General features: G+C 39.6%; 1 protein-coding gene across 1 annotated transcript in view; it reads right to left on the bottom strand.

Moving 5' to 3' along the window:
- fam20ca (FAM20C golgi associated secretory pathway kinase a) overlaps positions 1 to 21,079 on the bottom strand; it is a 51,543-nt gene extending 30,464 nt beyond the window's left edge. The window contains exons 1-3 of the mRNA XM_030141644.1: positions 19,636 to 21,079; positions 18,734 to 18,918; positions 15,611 to 15,689 (exon numbers count right to left, since the gene is read on the bottom strand). Coding sequence (XP_029997504.1) covers positions 15,611 to 15,689; positions 18,734 to 18,918; positions 19,636 to 20,195 — 824 coding nt within the window. The 5' untranslated portion in view covers positions 20,196 to 21,079. The remainder of the gene's footprint in view (positions 1 to 15,610; positions 15,690 to 18,733; positions 18,919 to 19,635) is intronic.
- Positions 21,080 to 27,643: the final 6,564 nt, after the last annotated feature.

The following is a 27,643-nucleotide window of genomic DNA, read 5'->3' on the forward strand; positions in this document are numbered from 1 at the left end:
GCCACCTGTCTAAAAACAATCTGCAAGACTTTGACAGCTCTACCAGACTGCACATCCATACCAGGAGATCTACCATGAAACGACATACAGAGGAGATTCAACAGGAATGTCAAATTAGAATGCGGTACTGTTTCACCCTCATACTAAACATGTTACACACTCAACTAAACTTCAGACTGTAGAAAACAGCATTCTTGAGGTGTGTCGGGGGGGCATTAATGCACACGGGCAGGGAAGCTCTGAAAAATATTCCAGGAGAAAATTCCACTAGAAAGCCTCGATGAACTGCAGAAGTAGAGGAGTTGAAGGAGGAACAGGTGGGGAAGGACTAACGCTTCAAAGAGCCGAAAGCCAGACAGATCTGAGTAATGTGGGAAAAAGCAAGAAGTGGCAACAACCTTGACATTTCCGGTCTTAGAGATACAACAAAAAGATCAACAAAGTTCGCAAAAGGCTGACAATACTTCCATAATGAAAACAAACTAGATCACTTTCAGCCTGTTGGGATCAATGAGGATTTCTCAAGCTTTCGTTGTATGCATGCATGCATGTGTGTGTGTGTGTGTGTGAGTTTTTCTTTCTGCCTTCGCCCAAAATCAATCAGCATTACCATGAGTCTTCATCTCCCTGGGACTGAATAACAAGCTCTGGTATTCAGCATGACATGTAAGCTGAAGCTGATGAGAGGAGGAAAAAAAAATCTCAGCCTGAGCGTGTCAGTAAACTGCAGGGCTGGCAAAACACACCAACCAGGGGGTAAATAAGAGGGTGGATACTACTGTGTCTTAAAGTTTCAGCCTTTAAATTGAAGGTGTTTCAAAGATGGAGCTAGTCTTTGTTTCTAGGGCATTTAAACTAAAAAGAAATTGAAGTTATGAGGTTACGGGAAATAATGGATTTTATTCAGATATCATGTTCTCCTTTGGGGATAAAAGTTAAAGCTCATTCCCAGAATAGAAAGTCGCACATACAGTAACCGACCCACAATGATTGCTGAAAAAGTGGAGCCCGAAATACCTGCGAAGACCGTATGAATCATTCTGTTTTTAAACTCTGCATAACGGTCCGTCCTCTAAACTCGCCTGCGGTGCGAACCATTAAGAATTTATTTGATTATCGCTAAGTAGTTGCTAAACAGCAAACACCAATTAGAGCAAATTATGTTAAATCCTGGGAAGCATTAATTTTCCAGACTCACAGCTCCAACACACACAAGCACGACTCTCAGCTCAGGACACAGAGTATGTCTGTGTGGTTTGAGCCAAGAGAAATTAATTGGATTGTGAGTAAGCATTTTGGACATTCATTATCTTTGCCCATCTGTGGGTTTGTGTATCTTGAGGTGTCTCATCCAAAATAATCCTGTTATCTTGACTGAATGATAAGAAAAACATGCACACATATAAACACATACATGCACATGCACACGCACATACACACACACATACACATACATATGCACATGCATGTACATATACACATACACGTACACACACGCATACATATACACATACACATACATACAAACCTACACACACATACACATACATATACACATACATACATACATATACATACACACATACACACGTACACACACACACATACATACATACATACATATACACATACACATACAAATACACGCATACATACACATACATACACATACACACACACACTGTATAAATCATGTTTGAGTCACAATAATCCGTCTGCAGGTAAAGGAAATGTAATCTTCATCACTCTGCCCTTCCTCAGGTGATACCCAGTGTGTGTCACCTTAAATTTGTACCTAAAATCAGACATGTAAAACACATCTCTATCACCACCACCACCACCACCATCGTTCTTCTTTTTCCTATTGGTGTTGGGCTATTCACCTCTTTCCCTTTTTACATGCATGACCTTGAAAAACTGCCACATACATGCATGTAAGGTTCTGGGGGATTTGACTATGATCATTAAATATTTATAACCAAACACACATACTGTATATTTTTACTTTAGCAAAGCAAGAGTGAAACAAAAATGCTTATTGATGAGGTAAATGCATCCTGAAGCATAAAATGACATTGGTTAATAAATAGTAGTGAGGGGGTTTGAACTATGACTTTGGATGGCCATAAATGACAGCATAATGTGGTATAAACCTGTTTTCCTGTGTCGGGGAAAACCCTGCACACAGTAGCAGATTAACAGAGGAACTTGGCAGTCATTTATTTTTGACTATCTCTAAAGATTTCAGTTCATTACAGGCCAAAACTGTTCAAAAGGCTTGGTACCATTTTCCCCTGATTAGTCCAGTGTGAGGCTTGTTAAAATGCCACATTCAAACAGCGCATGACTGATGACAGAATAGTGTTTGATTTAGTCGCGCTGTCTTTTTCTTTAGTTCACTGATGAATGCGTTTATTAATTACCTGGGAGGCTCATGAGTAGTCACCACAACCTGTTCTATTCAGTGCTAAAAGTTGCAAACTCCTGCAGCTTATCCATCAACACATTCAGCACAAAGAGTGAACAGCTCCATTTTAGCTGTCTGTCAGTTATTTTAGACACCGCTTTCCTTCTCAATTCCAAAATAGACTGAAACCCAACTACATAAAACTCAAAACTTCGATACCTCAACCAAAAAAAAAAAAAAAAAACAATCAAAAGAGCCTTTCCAGAAAACTATTTTGTGGGCGAGGCCCCCAAATCGGGGCTCTAGTGTTTGTGCCGTGCTTCTCCTAAAGCTGAACTTTTCTATTTAGACCTGTCAACAGTCTTGTTGTGCTCCGTGGTTTGTGGTCAGATGCCGTTTCCTAAATAGAAACCATCTATCAGAGGCTAAGTGGTGGCTGGGAGATGTCATTGTGGTCATGAGTGGGTGACGGTGGTGAAGGAGGAAGTGGTGAAACCGTTGGAAAAACAGTTCCAAAGGTTGCATTTATCCTTGTGTAAGAGCAAAGTGGAATGGAACAAACCCAGTGCACCAGAGGATAAATAGAGTTAATTTGTATGTGAAAGGACTAAGGAGGACACTTGGGATATCTTCACATTAGAACAGAAATTCAGAATTCTGTACATGTATCTACCTGAGGGATTACTCTCAAGATAATTTGCAGAACATTTTCACTGAAATGAAATGGGTGGAAGGAAATAAAACATGGCTGAAATGTAACAACAGCTAGATTTCTCTGTGCAACTACAAACAGCGTTTCATGAAGTACTGTCCATGCATCATCTGGTGACAGCTGCATTTTGTAATGTGACCTTTATTGTCACAGGAGGCTGTATCCCAATGCATCATCATGTAATGATCATGTGTTGTTGCGTTTGGTGCACTGTGAAAGGGGCCACAGTAACATGAACATCCTGCAAAATAGGATAATTTAATATACCGGACAAAAACCTCCAGAAAAATTAGCATTCAACTGAATCATCACTTCCCTGACACTGCTTCAGCATTACAGAAATAGTATTTAGAGCGTGGTTTATGCACTGGCTAGCTGCATTATTCTTTATTTTTAGTTTCAATTAATTTTATCTGTGAGAGTTCTGCACACGAAATAGCCCAAGTTACCAAAGTGCTTGGGAAGAAACAGAAACACACATGCAATATTGTGATATTACTTCACAAACTCACCATGGAGCTGGCTGACCACATTATGTAGAACAAGTGCCATCTTCTGCACCAGTGTTACTGTGTGATGTGTCCATGTGAACGTGGAGCTGGCAGAGCCTGTCTACGTGTTGAACAATCACTGATGCTATCTCTTCTGATAAAAAACTTTTACAGAACCTTTTATGTGTCACTGCATTGAAAACCTGCCCTATTCTTTGCTGTAATATTGCGTCATAAAAAGATGCCCAGAAATGCAAATAGTCAGACATTTGCTGACAACACAGCAATAATAATCTATCATTTTTTTTATGGTTGTGTTTTGACTCCTTTTGCACAGGCCTGTCATTTGTTTTATACTATAAATCATTAATTAAGGAGAGCTTTTTATTTGTTTATGGCATTCTGTAGCAGCTCTATTTCCTGTGCGACAGAAATAACCTTAAGATGTTTCACTTCTCAAAGCTATGGAGAGCTCTCTTCTGTTTCTATCACACTTTCACTGACAGGCTTCCCAGCAGCAGCAGCAGCAGCAGCAGCAGCAGCAGCAGCAGCAGCTCTGACTGTGCGTCTCACTGCTCCTCCAGCACAGAGGCTCCTCTGTTTGCATCACTGCTGCCCAGAGCTATAAAAGATGAGGGGAGGAGTGAGGGGTGACCCAGGCAAGCCCCTGGATCAGGTTCCGACCTCCCCGGTCCAGTGATACCAGACCTGGCCACGACAGCACCTCCCACATCCTGCTCTGACAATGAGTAAAGCTAGGTAGAACCCTCTGTTGGTTTAATTGGCAGACAATGATTGCATTCTCCTCCCCCTGTCCTGGCCTCTGGCGAGGGGACGGGGGACTCACATGCAGCCTAATTGCCACCTTGCATGGAACAGGCTTAAACGAGCACGGGCCTGGCCCACAATGGACGTATTAACCTCTGTGCATGCTATCACAAAAGGCCCAAGTTACATAGCCACAATGCCCTCTCTCTTTCTCTCTGTGGCAGAACTGTTGTTTCTTTCATTCAGTCCGACGAGACATTCAGGTGGACTGTGATAGATCTACCTGGGAAAGGTCGTTATCTAATGACTGAGTTGAGCTGTAAGGGGTGGTGCAGTGCGTGTGGTCCCATTGTTAAGGGGTCTTAGCTGATTTTGTGACAAAGTAACAATGGAGCATGTGTATTCTATAATTTTAAGACTTTTCTGACAGAAAAAGCAACAAAGAAACTTGCCTTTTATGCTGTCAAAGCCAAAAGTTTATCTTCATTTACCATCAGAGAAAGAGGAAATTAAAAACACTGGGGCCATTAACAAGGTTTTATGTTGCACAGCAAGTTGTTGTCTAACTTGTCAGGGTAAATTGCAAAATGCAAGGTCTTAATCACAGGTAGTTAATTCACCAAAGCACTTAGATGACAATTGGCCCTTGAAATTTCTCCTCAGTTAAACGCAGTGTTCTTGAGTGTTCATTTAAGATAACAAACCTGAGTATTTAGTGTCATTTCAGCAGATACTCCTGCTCAAAGCGTATTAAATATTATCAACCTAAGATAAGATTTTGGCTGCTTTCCTCACCTAATAAAAAGAAATGCTCTGCAGGGATGTCTAAAATTTACCTCCTAGAGGCAGATAAATTTCCAGCATTCCAGACAAATGCCACAGCAGCATTCCTAGTGGGAAGCTGAGGAATTCCCCCGTCTAGTATTTTAGACGATAATGATACGATAGGATGGCTGAGCACTATAACCATACAAAGCAGTGACAAACAGAGTCAAGGACCACAACAAGCATGCACAATTGCAAAAAGGGAGCATGCGGTGTAAGACAGAGGACCATACAGGCTCTGGTCCACACCCACATAGCCACAGACATGGAAACTAAAACAATTACACAAAAATACAGACATACCCCTGTCTAGAAGAATCCGACCAAAAACATGCTGGTCACAAGGATGCACTTCAACACAGACTCAAATATTTTAATCGTGCAATTAATACAAACACGTCATACTTTCCACCTGCTACATGACCGTGATAAGACATCTGCAGAAAATGTACATGCAGCGTTTTGTTCCTGAATTCCAGAATGCACAAAGTCATGTCAAGCTAAGCAAATTACCATCAACCGCAACCTGAATAGACATGAGTAGCAGGAGGTAGGAGGAAAACGCATAAAAAGAAGTTTCCATTGCAAGGAGGTAACCAGTGTCTGTTGAATGGGATTATTTCAGCAACAGAAAAAGGATGACGTTGACCAAAAACAGGTGCTTTGTTGACTGTATCCTCATGGACAGTCTAGCGGTGTATTAAACTGGCTAGTTTGTCTCCAAAATCACTGCAGAGGAGTCGTCACAGCGCCCTACTGCTTTTATGTTTGTTGTGTTGAAACCAGCTGTATAGCATCAAAGGATGGTTCGATCTCACAAAACAGCCCGCAGTGTGATCATTTTTCAGTTATTTTTAGTAATTCTATTATTTTTCCGTTATCATTAATATTATTTCTGTTATTATGTTTTCTACATGAAAGATCACTGATGTAAAAATAGAGCTCCAAGTCATCTGGTGAAAATCCTTGTATTTATTTATACACAAATACAAATATTAGACCATCAAAAGTCATCAAAAACAATCAGTATGCAATCAAGTACTAACTCCTGTGTGTATCATGTGACTAAAACAGATCGAAAAGAAAACATGGATTGCCTAAAAGCACTGTTTTTGGCAGTACAATTCCATAGCTATCGATGCAAGAACTGAAGTGATTTTGGTTATTATCAAGAAAACCATGGAAAATGGTTAGATATCAGCTCTGAAATTAAACTCTTATGAGCTATTTTTGTTGTTATCATTATATTTGTCAAAACAAATGTACCTTTAGTTGTACCAGACTTTAAAATGAACAAGAAATTGAAGAAAACAAGGAGTGGTATAATAATTTTTTCCACAACTGTATGTAGTGCAGAAAAAAATGTCACACTATTTCTTCTAATGTTGTGCAGCTCTATCATTTAGTCATCACACAGTTTCAAAAAGATCTATTTCCTATGATTTTGAAATACACAAACTTTCCAGTTACACATACAAGTACAAAGTGATGTAACTATAGCACGAAAGATACACGCAATCTCTCAGTTGAGATGCTCTAGTTTAATCTAAGAGGGATTGAATCGAATCAGAAATGGTAATTGACAAAGAAGCAGGAAGTCAGTGTCGCTGACTGATGACATGAACAACAACTGGACTGGCAAGTATTTTAAATATCTGCCATTATTTTATCTTATTTTATATGTTTTTATCTGTTGGACATTATTGCAATAGTACAGTTGCGGAAAACATTATAAGACCACCCCTTATTTTCTTCAATTTCTTGATCAACTAAAGGTACATTTGTTTCAACAAATATAATAATATAAATGATAACGACAAAAATAGCTCATAAGAGTTTAATTTTAGAGCTGATATTTAGCCATTTTCCATGTTTTCTTGATAATAACCAAAATCACATTGTACTGACAAAAACAGTGCTTTTAGGCATTCCATGTTTCTTTCATGTCTGTTTTAGTCACATGATACACACAGGAGTTAGTACCTGATTGCATAACCATTGTTTTTGATGACTTTAGATGGTCTAATAATTTTTTACGTGAGTGTATGTAGAAATATTGCGTTGCGTGTAGTGGCTGTTTAGTCGTTTACATTATTCATAATAGATTCTGCAGAGGTATGAATGTTGCTACTGCTGGTTTTCGGGTCATTGCCCATAAACACACACCACTGTGCACCATTCAGAATATCATGTCTGGCAACTCAGTTATTCTGTAGTCATATTATGATTAGAGTACTCACAGAGAGAGAGAAAACAGGGAGAATCTAAAAATACAGAGCAGAGAGGCTCTGAACGGAGGCAAGGGACAAGCTGAGGATTAGTACTGCCTCAGCGAATCAAACAAACAAGTCCAAAAAGGAGCATGTACGGGAGGTGGAGACAGAGTGACGGACAGAGAGAAGGAAGAAAGGAGGGATGGTGATGAAAAAACACCACTTCCTCAGGAATTGACCCAGTAAAACATTCATGAGCGATGACTTTTTATGATGTGTGTGTGTATTTGTGTGTGTGTGAGAGAGAGTCGTGAGGATGTGAGGGGAGTTTAAGGCTTGGGAGTCTAAAATAAGACAGTCCTCTGTGTTTTTCAGTGTCTGAACTGGGAGTCTGCAAGAGTGCGCCTGTCAAAAAAAGTTATTTGAGATTTGAGATGACATACAGACACGTTCAGCGCCAGATGCTTCTCTCCGACCTCTCGCATCTAGAATAGATACAGAACTCAAGATAAAACTCCATGAATTAGAAGGAGAGGAGAACTTGAAAGGAGCTAACTTGTGTTGAGTACTTTCAACAAATGGCATAGAAATGAGTGAGCGGTAATTATGACAGATGTGAAGGATTAAATTAGTGATTGCAGAACACCCAAATATGACTCTCCATCCAAACACACACACACTGTAATGATGAGACGCAATTAGAGCTTAAGCAGCACGCTCAGGAATGATTGACACTTCAATTTAACCATTATATTCTGCATTAGACTTTAATAAGACTTCACTAAACTAAATGGTATGAACTCACATAGAATATGTACTGTGTATGGATGTGTGTGTTGATGACTTAGGCAGATGTGACAAACCAACGCGGAATGCAGCTGGTTATATGAATGTTAAAGCATCACGCTAATTAACCAGCTCATCTCACAGCCTATAAGAGGCCAACGCATCACAGCACCCACATTCTGACTACACTGGACATACACACACACGTACACACACACACACACACACACACACACACACACACACACACACGTACACACATGCACATACACATATTCAGTGGATGCATGGTTACCCAGCTATAAACACTTCAGTTCAAACACATGCAAACAACCCACATCATTTGCTAATCAACATCACAGTGTGAAGCACAGACACCGAGAATTTCATTAGGTGGGTTTGTTTACATGAGTGCCTGAAATAGAAGAAAATAAAATCAAAGATTAAATAAGGGCAAAGGAAAAACAGAATGCTTACATACATGATGAAGAGAAAGGTTGAGAGTGTTTACTGATAAACATCAGCCTGAAGCTGGACCACAACACCGAATGTAAAAAAGGAAGGAGTGAGTTGAGAGAGGTCAGAGGAGGATGAAAGAGGAGCATGGAGGGGGGAAAGTGAAAGGAGGCTGTGTAAAATGAGCAATCCTCAGCCACATTAGAGCAGCTTAAAAAACAAATTAATCTTAAAGACCTTGCGGAGGGAGTCAGTAGTGCCTAGAGCCTAAAGAAGAGCTGGCGGGCTTGGCCTTCTGTAGCTGCCTGGCTGCAAGTACAAAGCTGCATGAGAAACAGATGTGAATGCCTGACACCAGAACACTCACACTCTGAGAGTGTGATAGAAACAGAGGAGAGCTCTCCATAGCTTTGAGAACTGAAATGTCTTAGGGTTATTTCTGTTGCACAGGAAATAGAGCTGCTGCACAATAAAAAAAAAAAAGCTCACCTATAAAACAAATGATAAATTTACATTTCATGATGCAAAACATTAGTCTAATTATTTACTTCATTATGTGTTACTCCCACCGACTGTGCTTGAATTGCATTCAAATAAAATATTTTTAAATCTGACAACAGTTAGTTACAAAAAACAATGATGCAATGTTAAAGAGAAAGGAAATGCAACACTGACATGGATGTCAACACAGTCTGCGTTTGCTGGTTTTGTTGGGAAACTGTACGGAGTTTGACTGCATGCTTATCATTTCACACCTTCTGTGTTCTTCCTCTAATGCAGCTGTCTTCTTTTCTTCTTTGTTCTCGTCAAGAAAACATCTGCAATATGGCAGTCCACCCAAACATTACAACAGCCAATCAACAAGAAAAAAACTGTGAGGCTCATAAAACAATGAATGTAAGATGTAGGCAAATGGCTCGGTGAGCAGCCCTGTTCCCTGGCAGGTGAGCGGTCCTGTGTCTCTGTGACATGACTGGACTCAATGGGACGTCTGAGAGATAACACTGATGCCAGGACAACACAGCAGGGGCTGTTGAAAAGCAGATGAATCCCTCCCTGCCAAGTGGAGTTCAGCAGGAGAGGCAGTTGAAGCTGCAAAAGCCTGAAGCCAAAGTCTACACAATTCACTGGTAAAATACGACATCTCACCTCAGGATTGATTTCACAGGAAGACTTCATCATAACATACAAGGTCAAGATGTTAACATGAATGTAAAAGGCTCTGATGTTTCATTACAATTTCTCTCTTCATGCACCTGAACACTCTTTCACTTGCCACTGTAAAAATCATTAAGAAACTGTAAATGGTGAGCGATCTGAGTGAATGAGCTAGTTTTCTATTGTGTGCTGACAGTATGCGACTGCAGTCATCACCCTCTGTGTAATATACCCACAGCTCTGAGTGAGTGGGTACAGCTGCTGCTTGGCAGCCGGCTTCTGGATTTTCCAGCACCAGTACCAGGTGACGGAGGGTGCAAGAACTCTGTAACCCCCACCGTGTATCAATGTCTGCAGCATGTGTGTGTACAGTGTATATATGTGTGTGTAGCCACAGCTGTGTGAACAGCTGTCTGTAGTAACATGCTTCATCTGTGCCTCTGCACATCCATGGATGAGCTCTGGCAGCAGAATTCTTATGGAGAGCTCTTGAGTGTCGCTGTTAAATAAGTACTGCCAAAGAATAAGAATAAGAGGAAAAACCCAGTTAAACCGTGATCAAGGACCTGTCTGTTACAACTGCATGTACTGACAGTAAATCCACACAGAACATGTTCATTTACCGTGTTTGTCCATGAATGTATGTAATTTTACCCACATTTACCCATGAAATGAGACATGCAAGTCCTTTACAAAGAAACGTGTATGGATCAGAAGAGATCTTCTGAGACTTGACAGGATTCAGCTTTTCTCTACAATGTGTGGGCATTATCCTTCTACAGTTGTTGGATTTCATTGAGTTTCTTTTCATTATTGTTGCTGACAGAGTGCTGGTGTGAAGACAGGGACAGATCAATCTGTAGAGCGGTTCTTATTGTCACTGTGCACAGACGCTTTGTATGTGAGTCTTGAATCTATATGATTGGGACTTTTGCGTGTGTATATAAAATGTCGATGTGGAAGATTAAATGACAGTTCTTGTAGATATTAGACGTTTATGAAAAGAACGTGTAGAAACTACAAACTACAAACCACTAAAGTTACTTGAACATCTTTGTTTCTGCTTGTTCTTTATAGAAATGCATTTGAAGGCTCTTTCACACCTTCTAGTCTGGACTTCTGGACTGTGGTTTGATTTGGACCACACTGAAACCATGGTCTGGCCAAACAGCCGAACCTTGATGGAGGTGAAAACACTTTTTTTTGGCAGTTTGAGCCTGTGGTAATTAGGACACAGGAAGTAAGAAGCTATGGTCATTAATTATACAAAAGAAAAAAACAACAACATTAGAATAAGAATAAGCAATGGTAGTACAGGGAAAGGAGGAGACAAATATGATACACTGTAATAATAAAAGATTTAACTTATCTTGAGTATTGCACTTAAAACTGCTGCCGGTGCTACTACCACAACAATAGTCTAGTGGCACTGAAATGAAATGCACCTGTTCATTCATTTTTCTCTATTGAAACAGAAAAGGCACACACAGATGTCAAATACATACCTGTCAACGAACCAATCAATGCTAAGAGTAGGGAAACATAGGTGATGACAGAAAATGACTTTAGTGTGCTTGTGAAACCAAAACTAGCTGGATCAAATGTGTACAATGCTACAAAAAATCTGAAGTTTAGTCCTCTTGGTGTGTAAGATAAAATCATCAGTCTTTCAATCAATAATGAGAGAAGGGACTGGCTCTCTCCAAAGCACATTAGATGACTTCAGTCCTGTGATACACAATATATCTGTTCAGCTGATAGAGGAGTGTCAGTCAGGCCCAGCTGGGGTAAAGCAGATATGGTGATATGATGGATTTGTGGTTATGGAACAGACTGAAGAAGATAAAAATGAAGAAGCCTCTTGGATGTTGCAGCTACGAGGTTACATGTCCAACCCCACAGGCTTTGCCGGCGCCAAATGCCCAAGCCTGTCACAAATGATTGGGTACACACAGATACAGAGGACATTTCCTGATTCCCCATGTGCATAAACACTGGCATGAGTGCTAAAGCAGGGCCATGTGTGCCCTACATATATGTTCTAGCACACATGTTTACATGTAATGAACTGTGCACTGATACGACAGCTCTTGGCAGGACCGGGGCATGTGCACAAGAAAACAGGGACGATCAAATCTGTTTCTGACATTTCTGGAATTTTTGCAGTTCATAATCCATTCTGAACTGAGGGACCATCAAGAAAACCGAAGACAGGGGCTGGAGCAGGCTTGTTAGACCGCATATGACAGAGAAATTAATTCTTTCTTCACATATCGGAGCCTTACACCTCCTCCCTCAACCCTCAATCTGACAAAACCAATTAGCCTGACATGAACATTATGGTTCTGTGTACACACCACAACCAGGGTCTTGGCAGGGAAAGGGCAGGATGGGCACCAGAGACCTGAGCCAGGCAAACATGGAGGCTTGGCACATTGGGTCTGCACTCGGCCCGTAACCTGGCTCCAGCTGGAAGACCCAGTTCCTTGACAGGTTGGCAGCGCTCACCATTCCCTGCCACTCTGATCTATCTCTGCCTCTCACCATCTTCCCGTCCTAGAAGGCACTCATTTTTCAGGAGCGGCTTCTTCACGTCTCTTCTTTGTTACCTCCTTTGACTCTTCTACAGTACATCACAGCCATCGTCTTTTCCGCTCTTAACTTTAACCTTGCAACAAATGTTAAATGTAATTGTTGCTGATATGAACACCACGTCATTGTAAGCCTCTTGGTCTTCGAGGTATTATTGTAAATGAAAACACAATCAAATCTACTGACGGAATTTTCATTGCTGGATTAATTTTTCATCACAAACATCTGTCTGACTCAAAAATCTGAGGAGTTCATTTCTTGTGGGGAATAAACAAGCTGTTGTAACCCAAACCACTTTACCAAATTGCAGTTTCATAAACTAAACGAGCGTCTCCTACCCACACACTTTAAATTGCCAACCGCAATCATAGAGTCAGACAGATAAAAGGAAACTTTTCCTCCCAGAGCTTCATGGAGACAACATAGTGTGGTGGTGTCTGGCAAGCTGTCAGCTTGTGCAGTCTCCTAGCCCATGCCAATGTACAATTTGCATTCAACTCAAAGGAGGTCTGAAACATCAAAGCCTCTTTGAAGCACCACTTGATGCTGCACAATGGGACAGGTGAAGAAAAACAATAAAACACAGCAATGATTTGAACTACTGTACCCACAATGCTCCACAGTTTCTGAAATAAAAGTGGGACACATCAATGCCATGACAGTAACGAAAAGTCCTCCCGATGTATTTTAATAAAAGTATAAAAACAAAGGTAATATTTTTACAGAATTTTTGTAACAGATTGAGGTTTTTTTTCTGTTTCCGCTGAGAGGACCTCTGTGTGACATCTGTAAACACTAGAGATGATTTTGACATTTAAGGCAAAGAGTATGAATACAACATGACAGGCCAAATAAAGAGCCGGAGAATAAAATTCAGAAACTGACATACAATTACTGTCAAAAAAATTTCTGACAGCAACTGAGACGGACTGCTCTGCTTCCATCTACTGTAACTTTAACATTTTACTTAACTGTTACATACAGTATCTGATGTTTCCTTCTACATTCACTAACATCACCAATCAATAATCATGTTTAGATTTTTTCTTATAGATTCTCAATATTCAGAGTAAAACACATCTTCATATGCAGCATTTTACCTGAATTACAGTGCATGATATATATCTCTACTTTTCTAAAAAATTCTGTCATAAAGGATCCTAAATTTCACAAAAACACACTAAATTTTCTTCTGTCATCACTTGTGCATCATCCTCTTTTCATATTGCAAGACAAGATACAAGACAGGAATTAAATTAAAATGTAAAAAAGTCTAGTTAGAGAAAGATTTCCTCAAGCAAAGGTCAGGAATCAGAACATCTAATTGGCGTTATGATTCAGTGCCATTTATATTGAAGTAGTCGAGCAGTTGTATCCGATGTCTGAATGCAGTCAGCAGCTGACAAATCAAATTAATTAAGTGCAAAAGCAGACATAACGTGATATCGCCCACCCTAACTAAGAGACCCTCAGCAAACTGAATGGAAGCTGAAAACATGGCAGTACTTAAAATCTGTACTGTCACAGAAAATCCTAAAAATTGCAGATATGACAGCAAAATTCAAATAAGAAACCACTTTAAGTCTGAATATTTCAATGTGAGCTGCAGTCGTTCCTCATACATTTTCATGACAAAGCCGACACAGTCGTGATTTCTGAGACACTCATTACATAAGTTATTTATGACAAAACTGCATGTAGTCTCCATGTCTGCAACAACATATTTCATGACTGATGATGATGGATGGGGGTCTCCTGACACTTTTAATACCATGAGCTGCTCTGAGCGTCGGCTCGCTGCCTGACCGCACCTCACCACACACCATGCAGCCATCGCACTTGCACACATAAACTCTCGACATGCGTGCATACATACTGTCCGCGTTGGCTAGAAGCAGTCCCTGCATGTCGACCTCACTCTAATGTACTTTTACATTTACTCACACAGACACACACATATACAAATGCAGGCTAATCTCAGTTCTTGTCAGATATGACTATTGTGATTGTGCCTGCAGGGAGCTGCTGCTGACTTGAAAGGTTTGCGTGTATAAAAGCGACAGTAGATGTTCAGATTGCCATAGTTTCGACCACATTCTCTTGGGCAAATTTTGTAAACAATGCTTGATGTCTTACTGATTGACCTTGATTTGAAATGCCAAGTTGGGGTTGGAAAGTTATTCAAACTCACAGAACAACTGCCGCTCCTGCTCTTTTTGGGTATATATTATGGCAATAAGAGGCTATGTATGCAGGTAAAGTGGAGCTGAATAAGGGATATGAGCACCGCACTGTAGGTGAATAAACTTTGAATAAACTTTGCAGCCTCCACATTAATCAAATCCTGACAGTGAAACAATATTAAGAAGCAACACCTCACATTTCATTTCTAAACTTATCTTAAACTCCTGAACTCCTTCCACCATGTGACTTTGTCTGGCATGTGCACGGTTCATATAAAAGACAGAATCAGTGCAAACGATACTCATGCAGGTCACTGAGTCTATGCATGGAAACACACAAACACACTCTCTGTCTCTTCTTTTTTTTTTGTTGCCTTTGTCTCTCTCTTTCTCCCAGAATCTAATATCATCCACCGAGGCTCTCATGTATAAGATCTACATTTCATAGCAATCAAATCAGGCTCCTGAGCAATTACTTCTGATCACAGCCCAGTTGGCCTGGACACTGTTTATCCCTGCTGGCACGGGAATTCATAGTCCGAAACTCAGACAGCTGAGAAGGAGGGCGTTTCTTTTTCATGTGCAACGCCAGCATATACTGTATGCCTCCCCACAGACATCTTCATGATGGCTCAATGCTCATTTTAATTAACACATAAGCCTGTTGATGTTAATTAAAAATCAGACAGACGATTCCCCATCAGAAAAAGATCATAGAGAAGGGCGAGCTGTGTATTTGAACACATCCGATGATGCAGAAGCAGTGCTCTGTGCTTATTCAGAGGAGATTTCTTGTACTTCTGTTTCTTGAGACACATGCATTTCAAGTGGGTGCATCAAACTGATTTTTCATGGAAGTAATTTTAGGGGCAAAATGCAAAGTTGCTGAAATGTGAGATGCCTGTCTAAACCAGATAAGCTACTGGATATTTTAACATAAGGTGCTGCAAGACTGGAAGCATCTTTGATACTTAAAATGTGTGATAACATGCAGGTAGTTGACAGGAGACTGTACTTACTTCATGGGCTTGAACAGGGCTTGTCCATAGTTCTGGAAAGTCATGATCAACTTCAGCTGAGTGCCTCCAGATTTCATGGCTGGAAGAAAAAATAAGTGAGAGTTACATCTCCATTTGAACATAAACAAATACAAATGTAATTGTGCATATAGAGTACAGATTTGTTATTTGCCTGCGAGAAAAATGAAAGTTTCCACTGCAGTTCCCCAGATATTGGGAAATGGAAGCAAGCAGTGCAAAAAGCATCTTCTGACGACTAAACAAGTTGTGCTGTTCACATCAACAACAAACTGACCCCACCTGTGTGTTTCCATCCGTGTGTGTGTACACTATATCGGTACGTGCTGCATAACAGACCTGATTCTGACCAGATGTTCCTGTCCAGATCCCATGGGTTTTACACATTGTTAGTGATTGCTTGTGCACATCAGATCCTCCACAGCCACTTCCACTCTCGTTCCCACAAACCGACCCGGGGAGAGGAGGTAGGGCACATGTCTCTGCCTATCAGTCATGTCCGCAGAGTCTCCCAGAGGCTGATGGAGACTCACTGTGAGCTTTCTGGGTGCCTCTGTTTCAGACAAAGGGACCGCCAGGTCTGTCTAAATGCCTTGTGTTTCTGTCATAATGGACAGGCTTTCAGGGGATTTGCCCATTTATTACAGCGCATTAACTTGAGCATATTACACAACACAGCGCTTCTGCCTAACCCCGGTATCACCATAAGCCCCCTGTAGTGGACCCACTTACTGTCTAACTTGGTGTCTGAGTAGCTGGATGAACTCTACCCCCTGCAAACATCTGTCATTTGTATTTATTGACTCTCTTGCTGTTTGTCTCAGTTTTCTCCTCTGATTTTTCCTCATTCTTGCTTATATACTGTATGCCATCCTTTATTCATTTTCTCTCTGTTACGTCTGTCTCAGTTCTTCTTACTCACCCCGGGCAATCCTTCCCATCCACCGTGACTCATTTTCAAAAGCTTTTGGATTTTACATACATAGTTGCACAAAGTACAGCCTAAATGACCTCAGGTCAGTGCCTTTTCTTTACAACAAAGAGCACATATTGGGTGAAATAAAAACCAAAGAATATACCAAGAGCATTAAGCCTACACAAGCCAGATTTGCTGGAGCCAGGTCAAGAGGACAGTGCCTCAGAATAATCTTTAAACTTGGTACTGCTATGTAGCATAACTAAAACCTCTGAGAGATTGAAAGATGTTTTAATGCGGCGACCTTGAACCCCATAAGCCACAATCCATGAGGAACTGACCTCAATTCACTGCGTGGTACTGGCCATTTATAAATTTTATTTCTAATCGAAAACTACAAAAGGTAATCCCCCTATGAGAAATCCCAAAGCTTGGCTGATTGTTTCTCTGGATTGTGTCTGCACTGACATGCGATCTAACATGACTTGAACAATAGTGGACTTCAATAGCTGGCCCTCAGGACATTACATTACATGGGTCTGGTTCTCTAAAGGCCATCTGTCTCAGTATCTGTATGTGTTTCTGTTGCTCAAACCGTCTATCTTTCCCTCTATTTTACCAAACATCCACAAATGAATCAAAGTCCCTGTCTTCTTTTTCACACATTCACGTTCTCTGGTCTTTTGAAAAGCTCCAGGCTTCACCCACCACCATCAGATTCCCCTCCCATGCTGTGATGATAAATCCATCCTGCTCTCACCTGTGCCACCTCACGGTAGTGTGCGTATGATTTATGAGTCTCACTGAAGACTGAACAAAAGGCCACTGCCTTCCCCAACAGAGAGGCAGACACAGATGAGGAAAGACAGAAAGAGAGAGAGAGAGAGAGAGAGAGAGAGAGAGAGAGAGAGAGAGAGAGAGAGAGAGAGAGAGAGAGAGAGAGAGACAGCACTACACCAGAGAAAATGCTGAACAGAGAAACTTTCTAATGTTGCAGGCTCTGTTTTGTAATTTTAGTGAGGCAGATAAGTGGTATGTGTGTGCACCAATTAGGTTGCATGTACACTGTAATGTACACGTCTAGGCACACACACTTATAAACCATCCACAGAGATTTCTTTTTTGCAGACAGACTGTGTTTTTATAGGTGTGCCTGTGCACAGATTAGTGGTTTATACGCTATATAGAGATGGGGCACTAAGTACACACAAACTACTAAAGTACAGGTTGTAGTGTTTGGCATGAATGGCTGTGGGCTGCCTGGGAATGATGGAGTTTAACAAGTCATACTGCTGACTGACTTTTTAAAAGGTGCTAAAGTAAAATGATAATCACAGTCCGAGTCACAGTTATTTGCCTAGATTGTTTTAATGAGAATTTCTGTTACAAAGCAGATGTGTCCAAAATCCTACTGTGACGATCAAAGAAGCACATTTTTGTTTCATTCACATATTTACACAAAGAATTTACTCTCACAGACCCTCTACCTATCAAATGAAACCATCTGTTTTAGGACTAAAAGAAATGTTTAAACAGTTGCATTTTGTGAAACAAAACTCAGTGATGTGATGTGATAGGATAGTTTGTGTGGTTTTTCTTTTCCAGTAAAAATGCCTGTTTTTTTCATTAACATTTAAATTGATACTGAGGTGCGTGTTCTTTTTGTATTGTCTAAGGTGTTCAGATGAAACAAAGGTATTTGATAGATCGCAGGGACGTAAATCAAGCTCCACAGGGAAATGAAAGAAAAAAGCTGACTACAGATTTATAGATTCACACATACATTCAAGCAGAAATGCAGATAAAGGGCCATGTGTGTTCATTCTCTCACCAACATGTACATATTTTACATTATAGACAGAGCAGACATGCTGTTATTCATTCTATGTGCAAATTCAGTGAAATGAACATATTTTCACGGTGGGGTTTAACCACCTTGGCCATGCGTATGTCATGATTTGTTTTGTATGTTTTATAGAAAATATAATATTCTTAGTTATGCTTACCCCACTGATTTTTACTGAGTGTAATAGATACATTCTCAATGCTCTAAGCTGACTCTACAGACAGATCCCCCAAAAGTCTACACCACACACACACGCACACGCACACGCACACACACACACACACACACACACACACACACACACACACACACAGTCTTCGTTGCCTCTTTCTGACTGACTCACCCACACTGGTGATCCTCTGGATGACCAGATCCTTCAGCAGGGCGTCCAACACAGGACTGTGTCTGGAGTACAGCTCATAGCGGTTGATCCCGATGTGGAAACGTAACCAGTTGGGGTACGATTCTGCCGTCACCTCACCTGTTGGAGAGAACACCTCCTCCTCTTCATTCCCGTCATCATTGTGCCTGACAACAGGGAAAGGAAATGAGATGGATTAATAAGAAGTGCTGCACAGAGAACCTTATTTATGGGCTATATTCATTACTGTGTATGAATCTCCCTGTGTAATTCGTGAATTGTCAAAGGACTTGTCATGTGAATAGCTTTTTTTTTTTATTTAGAACTACATGGTTAAATTGCAACAAAGCAGATAAAGGATAATCTGTGAAAAGTTGCATGCTTATAAAGATATGGCATGAGAGCAGGAGAGATGGGTGGATGATGACTGATGCATACATAGATAGATAGATAGATAGATAGATAGATAGATAGATAGATAGATAAGATAAGATAAGATAAGATAAGATAAGATAAGAGGAGTCAGAATATAGGAAATGAGAGCAATATTTGGCATAAAGTAACAAAGGTGAAACATGAAAAAACCTATATTAAAGGTAAGGTTAGGATAGATAGATAGATAGATAGATAGATAGATAGATAGATAGATAGATAGATAGATAGATAGATAGATAGATAGATAGATAGATAGATAGATAGATAGACGCATGTCTACTAAAAAGTATAAATCAGTTATTGCTTCATGACAGCCTGCATGTAAGGACTAAAGCTTGTCTCTAAAGACCTTCCATCAGCTGAATAACCTCTACAGTCCACATTCTGTCCACTGTCCCACTTGTAACCCTTTTTTATTTTAGACCCATCTCCCTCCTGAATCATCTTACCATCCTTGGTTCCCTGTAGTTCTGGGGTAAAACCTGATGTCAGTGTTGACGTTAAATAAAGTGTCATCGTCCGTGAGAGTAGGAAGGTCAATCTTGTATAAGGGATGCTCAAACAGAGCGGACAGTCCAGAGGCACCGTGGGCAGGGACGGTTCGACCCCCGCTCGCGTCTCCGATGAGCGGCTTATGGTCCTCCGCCTTCCCCGCTGACGGTCTCATCCGCCCGAAGGACTCCGCTCTCTCCCCGGCAGCTGTGTTCTTTTCCAGGGAGTGAGATGTAAGGTTGGAGCTCGGTTCGTTGCTGAAATCCTGCAAAATTCGGAGCGTGTGCTTGTTAGGCCAGCCCGCTTCAGCCGCCGACCTGGCGCGCTGCTTCCCCCAGCCCTGCGCCTCCCCGGCCGGGTGGTGTGCGCACTGACAGCCGCCGTCCCCGCTGTCCGCTCCCGCAGCCCGCTTCTCCAATTTGGGTAACAAGTCTATCATAATATGCATGGTGCACGCCACTAAAAACACCATTAGAATCAACACTCTGAATTTCCGAAACAATATCATCTTTATCATTTTATTTCTTTACAGTCGGAGTTAGCTTTCTAAGCGCAGCGCACCTTACGCACCGACATGGATGTCCAATAGTGTTAGGCGATGACAAAGCAGCGAGGTTGGCTTGAAGATTTTCTGATTATTCCACACATAATGCATGTAAAGCCTATGTCAAAAACTCCATAATGTGCTCAGTCCTTTTTTTTTTTTTTTTTAATTTATTTTTTGTTAGACAGTAGTTCCAGTTCTTGCAGACAGCTGGACACACCGACACATTATGAACAGCAGACACTTCCCTGGCAGCAGCTCAAAAAGCGCTCTTCATTCATCGCTTTGCTGAATAAGATACAGTGTCACTAGGATGGAGCTGTAAATAAATCGTTAACGAGAGATAGATAAGAAGAAGGAGGGCGGGTCCTGTTCAAAGCACTGATCTTCTACCTCAAACTTCCTTAGAATGCTGGCAGCAAAGAGTGAGATGTCAGATTTGTACCAACTTCTGAAGGGAAAAGTATATAGTCCTAACAGAAACAGTCCTGGGATTGAACAAAAAAAATAAAGACAAGATTTAAAAAAAAAAAAAAAAAAAAAAGCATCAATCCGTGGTTATAATATAACAGGTGATCCGCTTCGAGATGCGTGGACGCTGTCCCGCTCCGTTCACGTCAAAACCCCACAGCCTGGATGGCAGGTGCACGGATCCCGGTTTGTCATGTGTGTGTCCTCTTAACACTGCTTTGTCTCCCATCCAAGTGTTCATCGAAAAAAGGGTGGGTGTGTTAAATATTATGATCGAAGCCCTTTCAGCCCAGCCTCAGTGGCGTCATGAGGAAGAGATTGGCTGCGTGTGTCCAGACAAGTAGCACTAGTGACTTGAAAGGCGAGCTTCAGGGAGGAAAAGCTGTGGACTGAAGCCCACCCGAGGATGAAACTCCTGTGTGGGCCGGCAGAGGGCGACAAACCAGGAACACAAGAGGATGCATCAGGATCTGACAAAATGCAACGTACCCTCTTCTTCTACAGTATATGGCCAAAATAAGCCTCTGGATCTCAAAAGTGGAAATCTGAATGGTGAAAACGAGTCCAATCGTGCACAGTAAATTTGAAATGGTAATTTGAACACCTTCAGAGATGAAATAAACACTTACCTGGGACAGTTTATTTTCCTCTGCAGTTATTCTGTTGAATGAAACTGACAGAATATGCTGTACATGAGGTAGACACATGAATAGGGGCATGATAGGTATACATGATTACACTATTTGTACTTCTTCTTCTTATTATTGTTATTATTATTATTATTATTATTATTAATAGTATACAATACTATATTATAGAATAATATATTATTATTAATAGCATAAATACTTCAATTTGCACTTTCTGTACATATTACAATGTAAAAACCCACTGTAAATAATATACACATATACATATATTTTTAATAGACCGGATCCACACATCCACTCACTGCATAAAAAACTCCAATTTGCACTCTATACATATTACATTGTAAATCCACTGTAAATCTCCATCCATTGTTGTCTCTGTCTCTTGTGGACTGTTTGTCTATATTGTGTCTAGGTCCACATGTTGTCTGGGTTCATGTTGGAACTGTATGCCGTGAGCAATGTCAAAACCGAAGCCAAATTCATTGTATGTGTTCACATACTTGGCCAATAAAGCTGATTCTGACACTGATTATTATTATTATTTTATACTGCACTATAGTTCTTGTATACTGCACTGTTGATTTTTATACGTGCACTATTATTCTGATCACTGTTTGAGCTCACTCTTTATGCAGTTTTGATTAAAAAAAAAATATATATATATATTTTATTTCTATATTTTTATACATGTATGTATTCTATAAGAGCTCAGAGAGCCAAGATCTTAACCCATAAAGACCCAGTGCTACTTTCATGTCAGTTCCCAAATGAAATTTTCTCTATATCTAACCTTCCTTAAATGATTCATCACTCTTTATTTATCATATTATCCTCTGTATTTTGTATGTTATCAGTATAAATCATGTATTTTCCTATATTTAATTCACTGATCATGGAGGTGTTCCTAAAAGCTCAGATTAAAGTCGAAGGTTATTATATAAAAAACAGAGAAAACTGATGAAAATGTGACTTTTTCAGTAAAATATATCATTAACTGAACATAAACCCAGTGCGTCCATCCACTGTCATTGATCCAACTCCATGGGTTTTTACTGGTGAATCAATGTTGTAGAAAATGACGGTGTTTCCACAGTAACTACAGAGCCTCTGAACGTCCAAATGGGTTGATCATGAAAAGATGACAAACTGCATTTTACAACAATTATTTACATGTATTGATAGGATTAATGGATCAACAGGTATTAAACAGTTTATATCAGTGGATGCTTTTGGTTGGTGATGGATGTTTGGGTGTTTATAGGTTAAGCTGGAGTCAGATTTCTAGTTTGAGTGCACGAACTTGGCCAAATAATACAGATTCTGAATCTAATTTTGAAGTCAACACAATAGTAGTTAGTCTTTAACTCTTTAATTGTGTAAAATCAGCATTACTAATATTAAACATCCACTTTAAAAAATTTTTTTTTTTACAGTCTTTAAAGTTTCCTCTGCTTTAAACCGCAAGAGTCTGTGACATATGTTTTGATAGCGCTGTGAAATCATGATGTTAGACATAACATAAGTTCCAATGTTTAATCATGTCCTGTGTGGGTATGACCAAGAAGCAAAGTCATGAAATTAGCTCTGCCCACAGACCTCTTCAACACTGCAGGAGTGTAAAAACAACATCCAAATCAACACTCACCAATTCAATTTTGGAAAATTAACACTCCTGGATTTGATGTGTGGGCAGATGACTCAAATGTTAATATTAAAACAAAATCTGACTGAAATTTAACAGTTCCAGTCATGAAAATATGTGAATCTCTATCACAGGCTATTACACACAACACTTATTTCAAGGTCATTTCAAAGGTTCAAGTTAACGATTAACCTGCTCACTTCTAATCATGTTCTGTTTGTTTGTTTAGGTTGCAAAGTTTCTGACATAAGTGATCAATTTTTTAAATACATCCCTCACTACACACACACACACACACGCACACACACACACACACACACACACACACACACACACACACACACACACACACACATTTGCACATTAATATTGAGAATCAGAATCAGCTTTATTTGCCAAGTACAGAATAGACACATAAATGGGATTATTTGCCAGCAGTTGTTGTATCTCTGGTATAAGATAAATAAAAATGCAAGAAAAAAAAGCAATAAAACTAAAATGAGAAAAACTCAACATACATATACACTGTTTACACATAAAAGAGGTGTCTGCTTATATACAGTACTGTGCAAAACTCTTAGATTGCCATTAGTTTTGTTGTTGTGTCAGGGTTGTAATGTGCATGTTTTTTTTTTTTTTTTATTTCTAAAAAGAAATCTGGAGGAAAAAGGTGCACTGTATTGAAACACACACACAAAGAAATGCAGATAATCAACAAAATGGTTCACATAAAAAAAAAATCTGTATAACTGAATCAAAAAAAGAATAATATGTCACAGAAACTTAAAGTATTTAAGTTCTTTTTTCAAATGAAGCTTATTTAAGTACTTGCCTATGGGTTAATGCTTTTATCATTTTATCACTATTAATTGTTTATAATTAAAAAGCACATAGATATATTGAAATACAATTTTAAGGTGTGTTAATGTTTGTGTGTCTTTCTGGAAATCTTTGAAGCAGAACTAAGTGCCGTACTGCCCCCCTGCAACTTTATTTTATTTGCTATTTTCTTATGAATAATTTACTTTTAATCAAAGGGGTTCTAATCAGGTTATTTATCGTCCTCAAACATTAATCCTCTACCACGGATGTTTTGCAGTCAAAACACACCTTCCTGACTTCTCAGAGGCTATTTTTCTATTTGCTGATAAAGTGAAACACACCTTTCATTAAAACTGTAGGGGGAAAACACTCTGAGCAATTACTGCAGCCTGCACTTATAGCTGGTCTGAGCTGGCTATCTCTGTGACTTCACAGGATAAAATGAATATGTTTTTAAACACCATAGGGTTCATTCAAGTTGCAAATTGCATCCCTTTTGACTCCTAGACTAAAAAAAAAAAATCCAAATCTGTTTAATTATTTCATCATATGATAGACAATATAATGTTAGAGGAAGCCAGAAAGCTTATACACCAGCTACTTGTCTAAAGCCAACTACTTGTCTGCAGCTCAGCAGAAAAACACAAAGTAATAAAAAGAACAAATTATACATATTTATTTGGCTTGTGTAGACGTTGAACATGGCTTACCATGTGGGCCTGACTGGAAGAGCTTCACTTGGCTCGTGCCCCTCCTCCCAGAGGCAATGAGTTGGAGTTCATGCCACTGCCAGATTTGTGCATCTAAATAAAACAGGATCTTAAAGCTAACAAGCAAACAAATTGTTCTCCCAAAGGCAGGCCTGCTGTCCCAATTCATCTCGCGCTCCAAACAAAACAAATTGGCACGCGCAGACATGTCGGTATCCACTGATACTAAAAAGGTATTCCACATCACTCTGTACATGAATTATATAATTTTCCTCAGCTCAAAAAGGAAAAATGAAAGGTTAACCACATAAGAGGCATTTTGTACATTTATGGTGGGAGCGGTCCATGCCAGTAAACATGTTACAGTTGCTTTTGGCACACAACATGAGTAAGCATAGCCAGCGAGACCTGATATCAGCTGGTGAAGCTACTGCAGTTGTCTGCGCTCCAAATCAATGATTTCTATTTGCTACTCGCAATAATAAATGCTTAAAAATTTATAAACTGAGCGAAGATAGGGGGTTTACCCATTTTAGCACAAAAAATTGGTAAAAAAAGAATAAAACATTCACATTACACTGAAGTATAATCATTCATGCTCTTGGCCACAAAACACTAAGGAGCACTTATGGAACAGGGAAACTATGAGATTCAGCCTGTGTGTCATTTTCATCAAAATTATTAAGAAGCTAAAGAGCTAATACTCTATTTGAGCATCCTTTATACAAGACTGACCTTCCTACTCTTATGGACGATGACACTTTATTTAACGTCAACACTGACATCAGGTTTTACCCCAGAACAACAGGGAACCAACAATGGTAAGATGATTCATGAGGGAGATGGGTCTAAAACAGGCATGTCCAAAGTCCGGCCCGGGGGCCAATCATGGCCCGCGGTCAGATTTTATACGGCCCACAGCTTCAGTTTTATATTATATTATTTATGGCCCGCTGGACTGTTGATCTGAGTACATGAATCATAAAAGGTTCAAAATGCAGTTCCTCCGTTCACCTCATGGTGGCAGCACCACTCTAACTATCTGGCTCTGTGACCTTACCGTGAAACCTTTTCGCTAATTTCTAACCACTGCGCCTGTAAATAAAAAAACGGAAGTTGACAGTGAGGGCCGCCGCTTCCAGCAGAGATGGGAATTACAATTTTTTTTCACTGAAAATCGAGGCAATTATGTTTGCCAAATTTGTCAACAGACTGTTTCCTTGTTTAAGGAATTCAACGTAAAGAGACACGAGCAGACAAAACATGCTAACGCATACGACAAGCTAGCAAAGAGTTAGCGCTCCGAAAAGGTGAACCGAATTCCAGATGCTTTAAACTCAACAGTGACTCTTCATGTGAATCTGAGTTCAATGAATTTACCACCAGGGCAGGCTACCAAGTTGCCAGGTTAGTTGCCTCTAACTGCTGGTGTTGTGTACTTGCAGATGTGACACAAAATATTACTTTCTGAATAATTTTGTGAAAGACAAGAGTAAGAGTCAAATGTTTTCATCTGAAACGTTAACAGACTTTGCATTACTGAGTAATATATGAGTAATGATTACTCATATAAGTCATGTTTAAAATGAATGTGGGGTTAAGATTTTTATCAACTTCTTGGACGTTTCAGATACTCCACACAGTTTGTGCTATGTTATCTGACTCCAGATGTGAAAGGAAGGCAGAAATGTTTTTTTTAATTTGTTCACACCTGAGTGGCTCAGATTTGGTTACATTGCCATTTTAAAAAAAATGATATTGTGACAATGAAAATAAACTTGTTGTAGAACAGCGCATTTATATGTAATTTTTACTGTTTAAAAAACGTCCGAAGGGACCACTGGCCCCTGGCAATGTCCACATTATCAGATCTGGCCCTCTTTAAAAAAAGTTTGGACACCCCTGGTCTAAAATAAAGGGTTAAGTGGGACAGTGAACAGCCACACTCAATGCTGTAGAACAGGGGTGTCAAACTCATTTTAGTTCAGGGGCCACAATCAGCTGAATTTGATCTGAAGTGGGCTGAACCAGTAAAATAATAACATAATAATAAATAAATAATGTCAACTCCAAAAAGTAAAATTACATGATGAAAATATTTACATTTACAAACTAACCCTTCAAACAATCTGAATAACATGAACAAACTGAAAAAAAAAAAAAAAAAAAAAAAAAAAATTAACACTATTGTGCTTTAGTTTATCATTTCCACACGCACATTATAACTTACAGATCACAGTGGATCTACAGATACACAAAATATTTAGTAACAGGTGAAATATTATTAAAATTGCACTTCTCTTAAGACATTTCAGTTCGTTCATATTTGTTCAGGCTATTCAGATTTCTTGCAATATTATACTTTGTTTTAGTGTAAATACATAAAAACATTTACATTTACAAAGAGAAGAATTTGGAGTTGTGAATATTTATAGGTTATTATGACCCACCTGAGATTGAATTGGTCTGAATGTGGAACCTGAACTAAAATGACTGTTAATATCTTCGTGTAATTTTTGCATTTCACAAATTCATCCCAAGGGCCAGACTGGATGCTTTGGCGGGCCGGATTTGTTTGTTTGTTGTGGCCACATGTTTGACACCTGTGCTGTAGAGGTTATTCAGCTGATGAAGGTCCTTAGAGACAAGTTTTAATCCCTACTTGCACGTTTTCATGAAGCAATAACTCATTTATGCTTTTTAATAAAAATGCATGAATGCTTTTTGATGTTGTACCAGTAATATTCATACTAGGCCTCTATCTATCTATCTATCTATCTATCTATCTATCTATCTATCTATCTATCTATCTATCTATCTATCTATCTATCTATCTATCTATCTATCTATCTATCTATCTATCTATCTATCTAAACCTTACCTTTAATATAGGTTTTTTTATGTTTCACCTTTGTTCCTTTATACCAAATATTGCTCTCATTTCCTGTGTTCTGACTCTTCTTATGTCAGATTATAGTGACCTTTGACCCACTAAAAAAAGGCACCACATACCAGATGGTTCAGAGTCACAGGGACCCAGAGTTATTCTGCATTTCATAGCTGAAGATGGCCCAATACCTTTTTGATTAGCCTGGGGTATTAAAGAACGACTCACCTGATGTT

The sequence above is a fragment of the Sphaeramia orbicularis genome, chromosome 8 (genome assembly GCF_902148855.1).
Source record: "Sphaeramia orbicularis chromosome 8, fSphaOr1.1, whole genome shotgun sequence".
NCBI lineage: Eukaryota > Metazoa > Chordata > Actinopteri > Kurtiformes > Apogonidae > Sphaeramia > Sphaeramia orbicularis.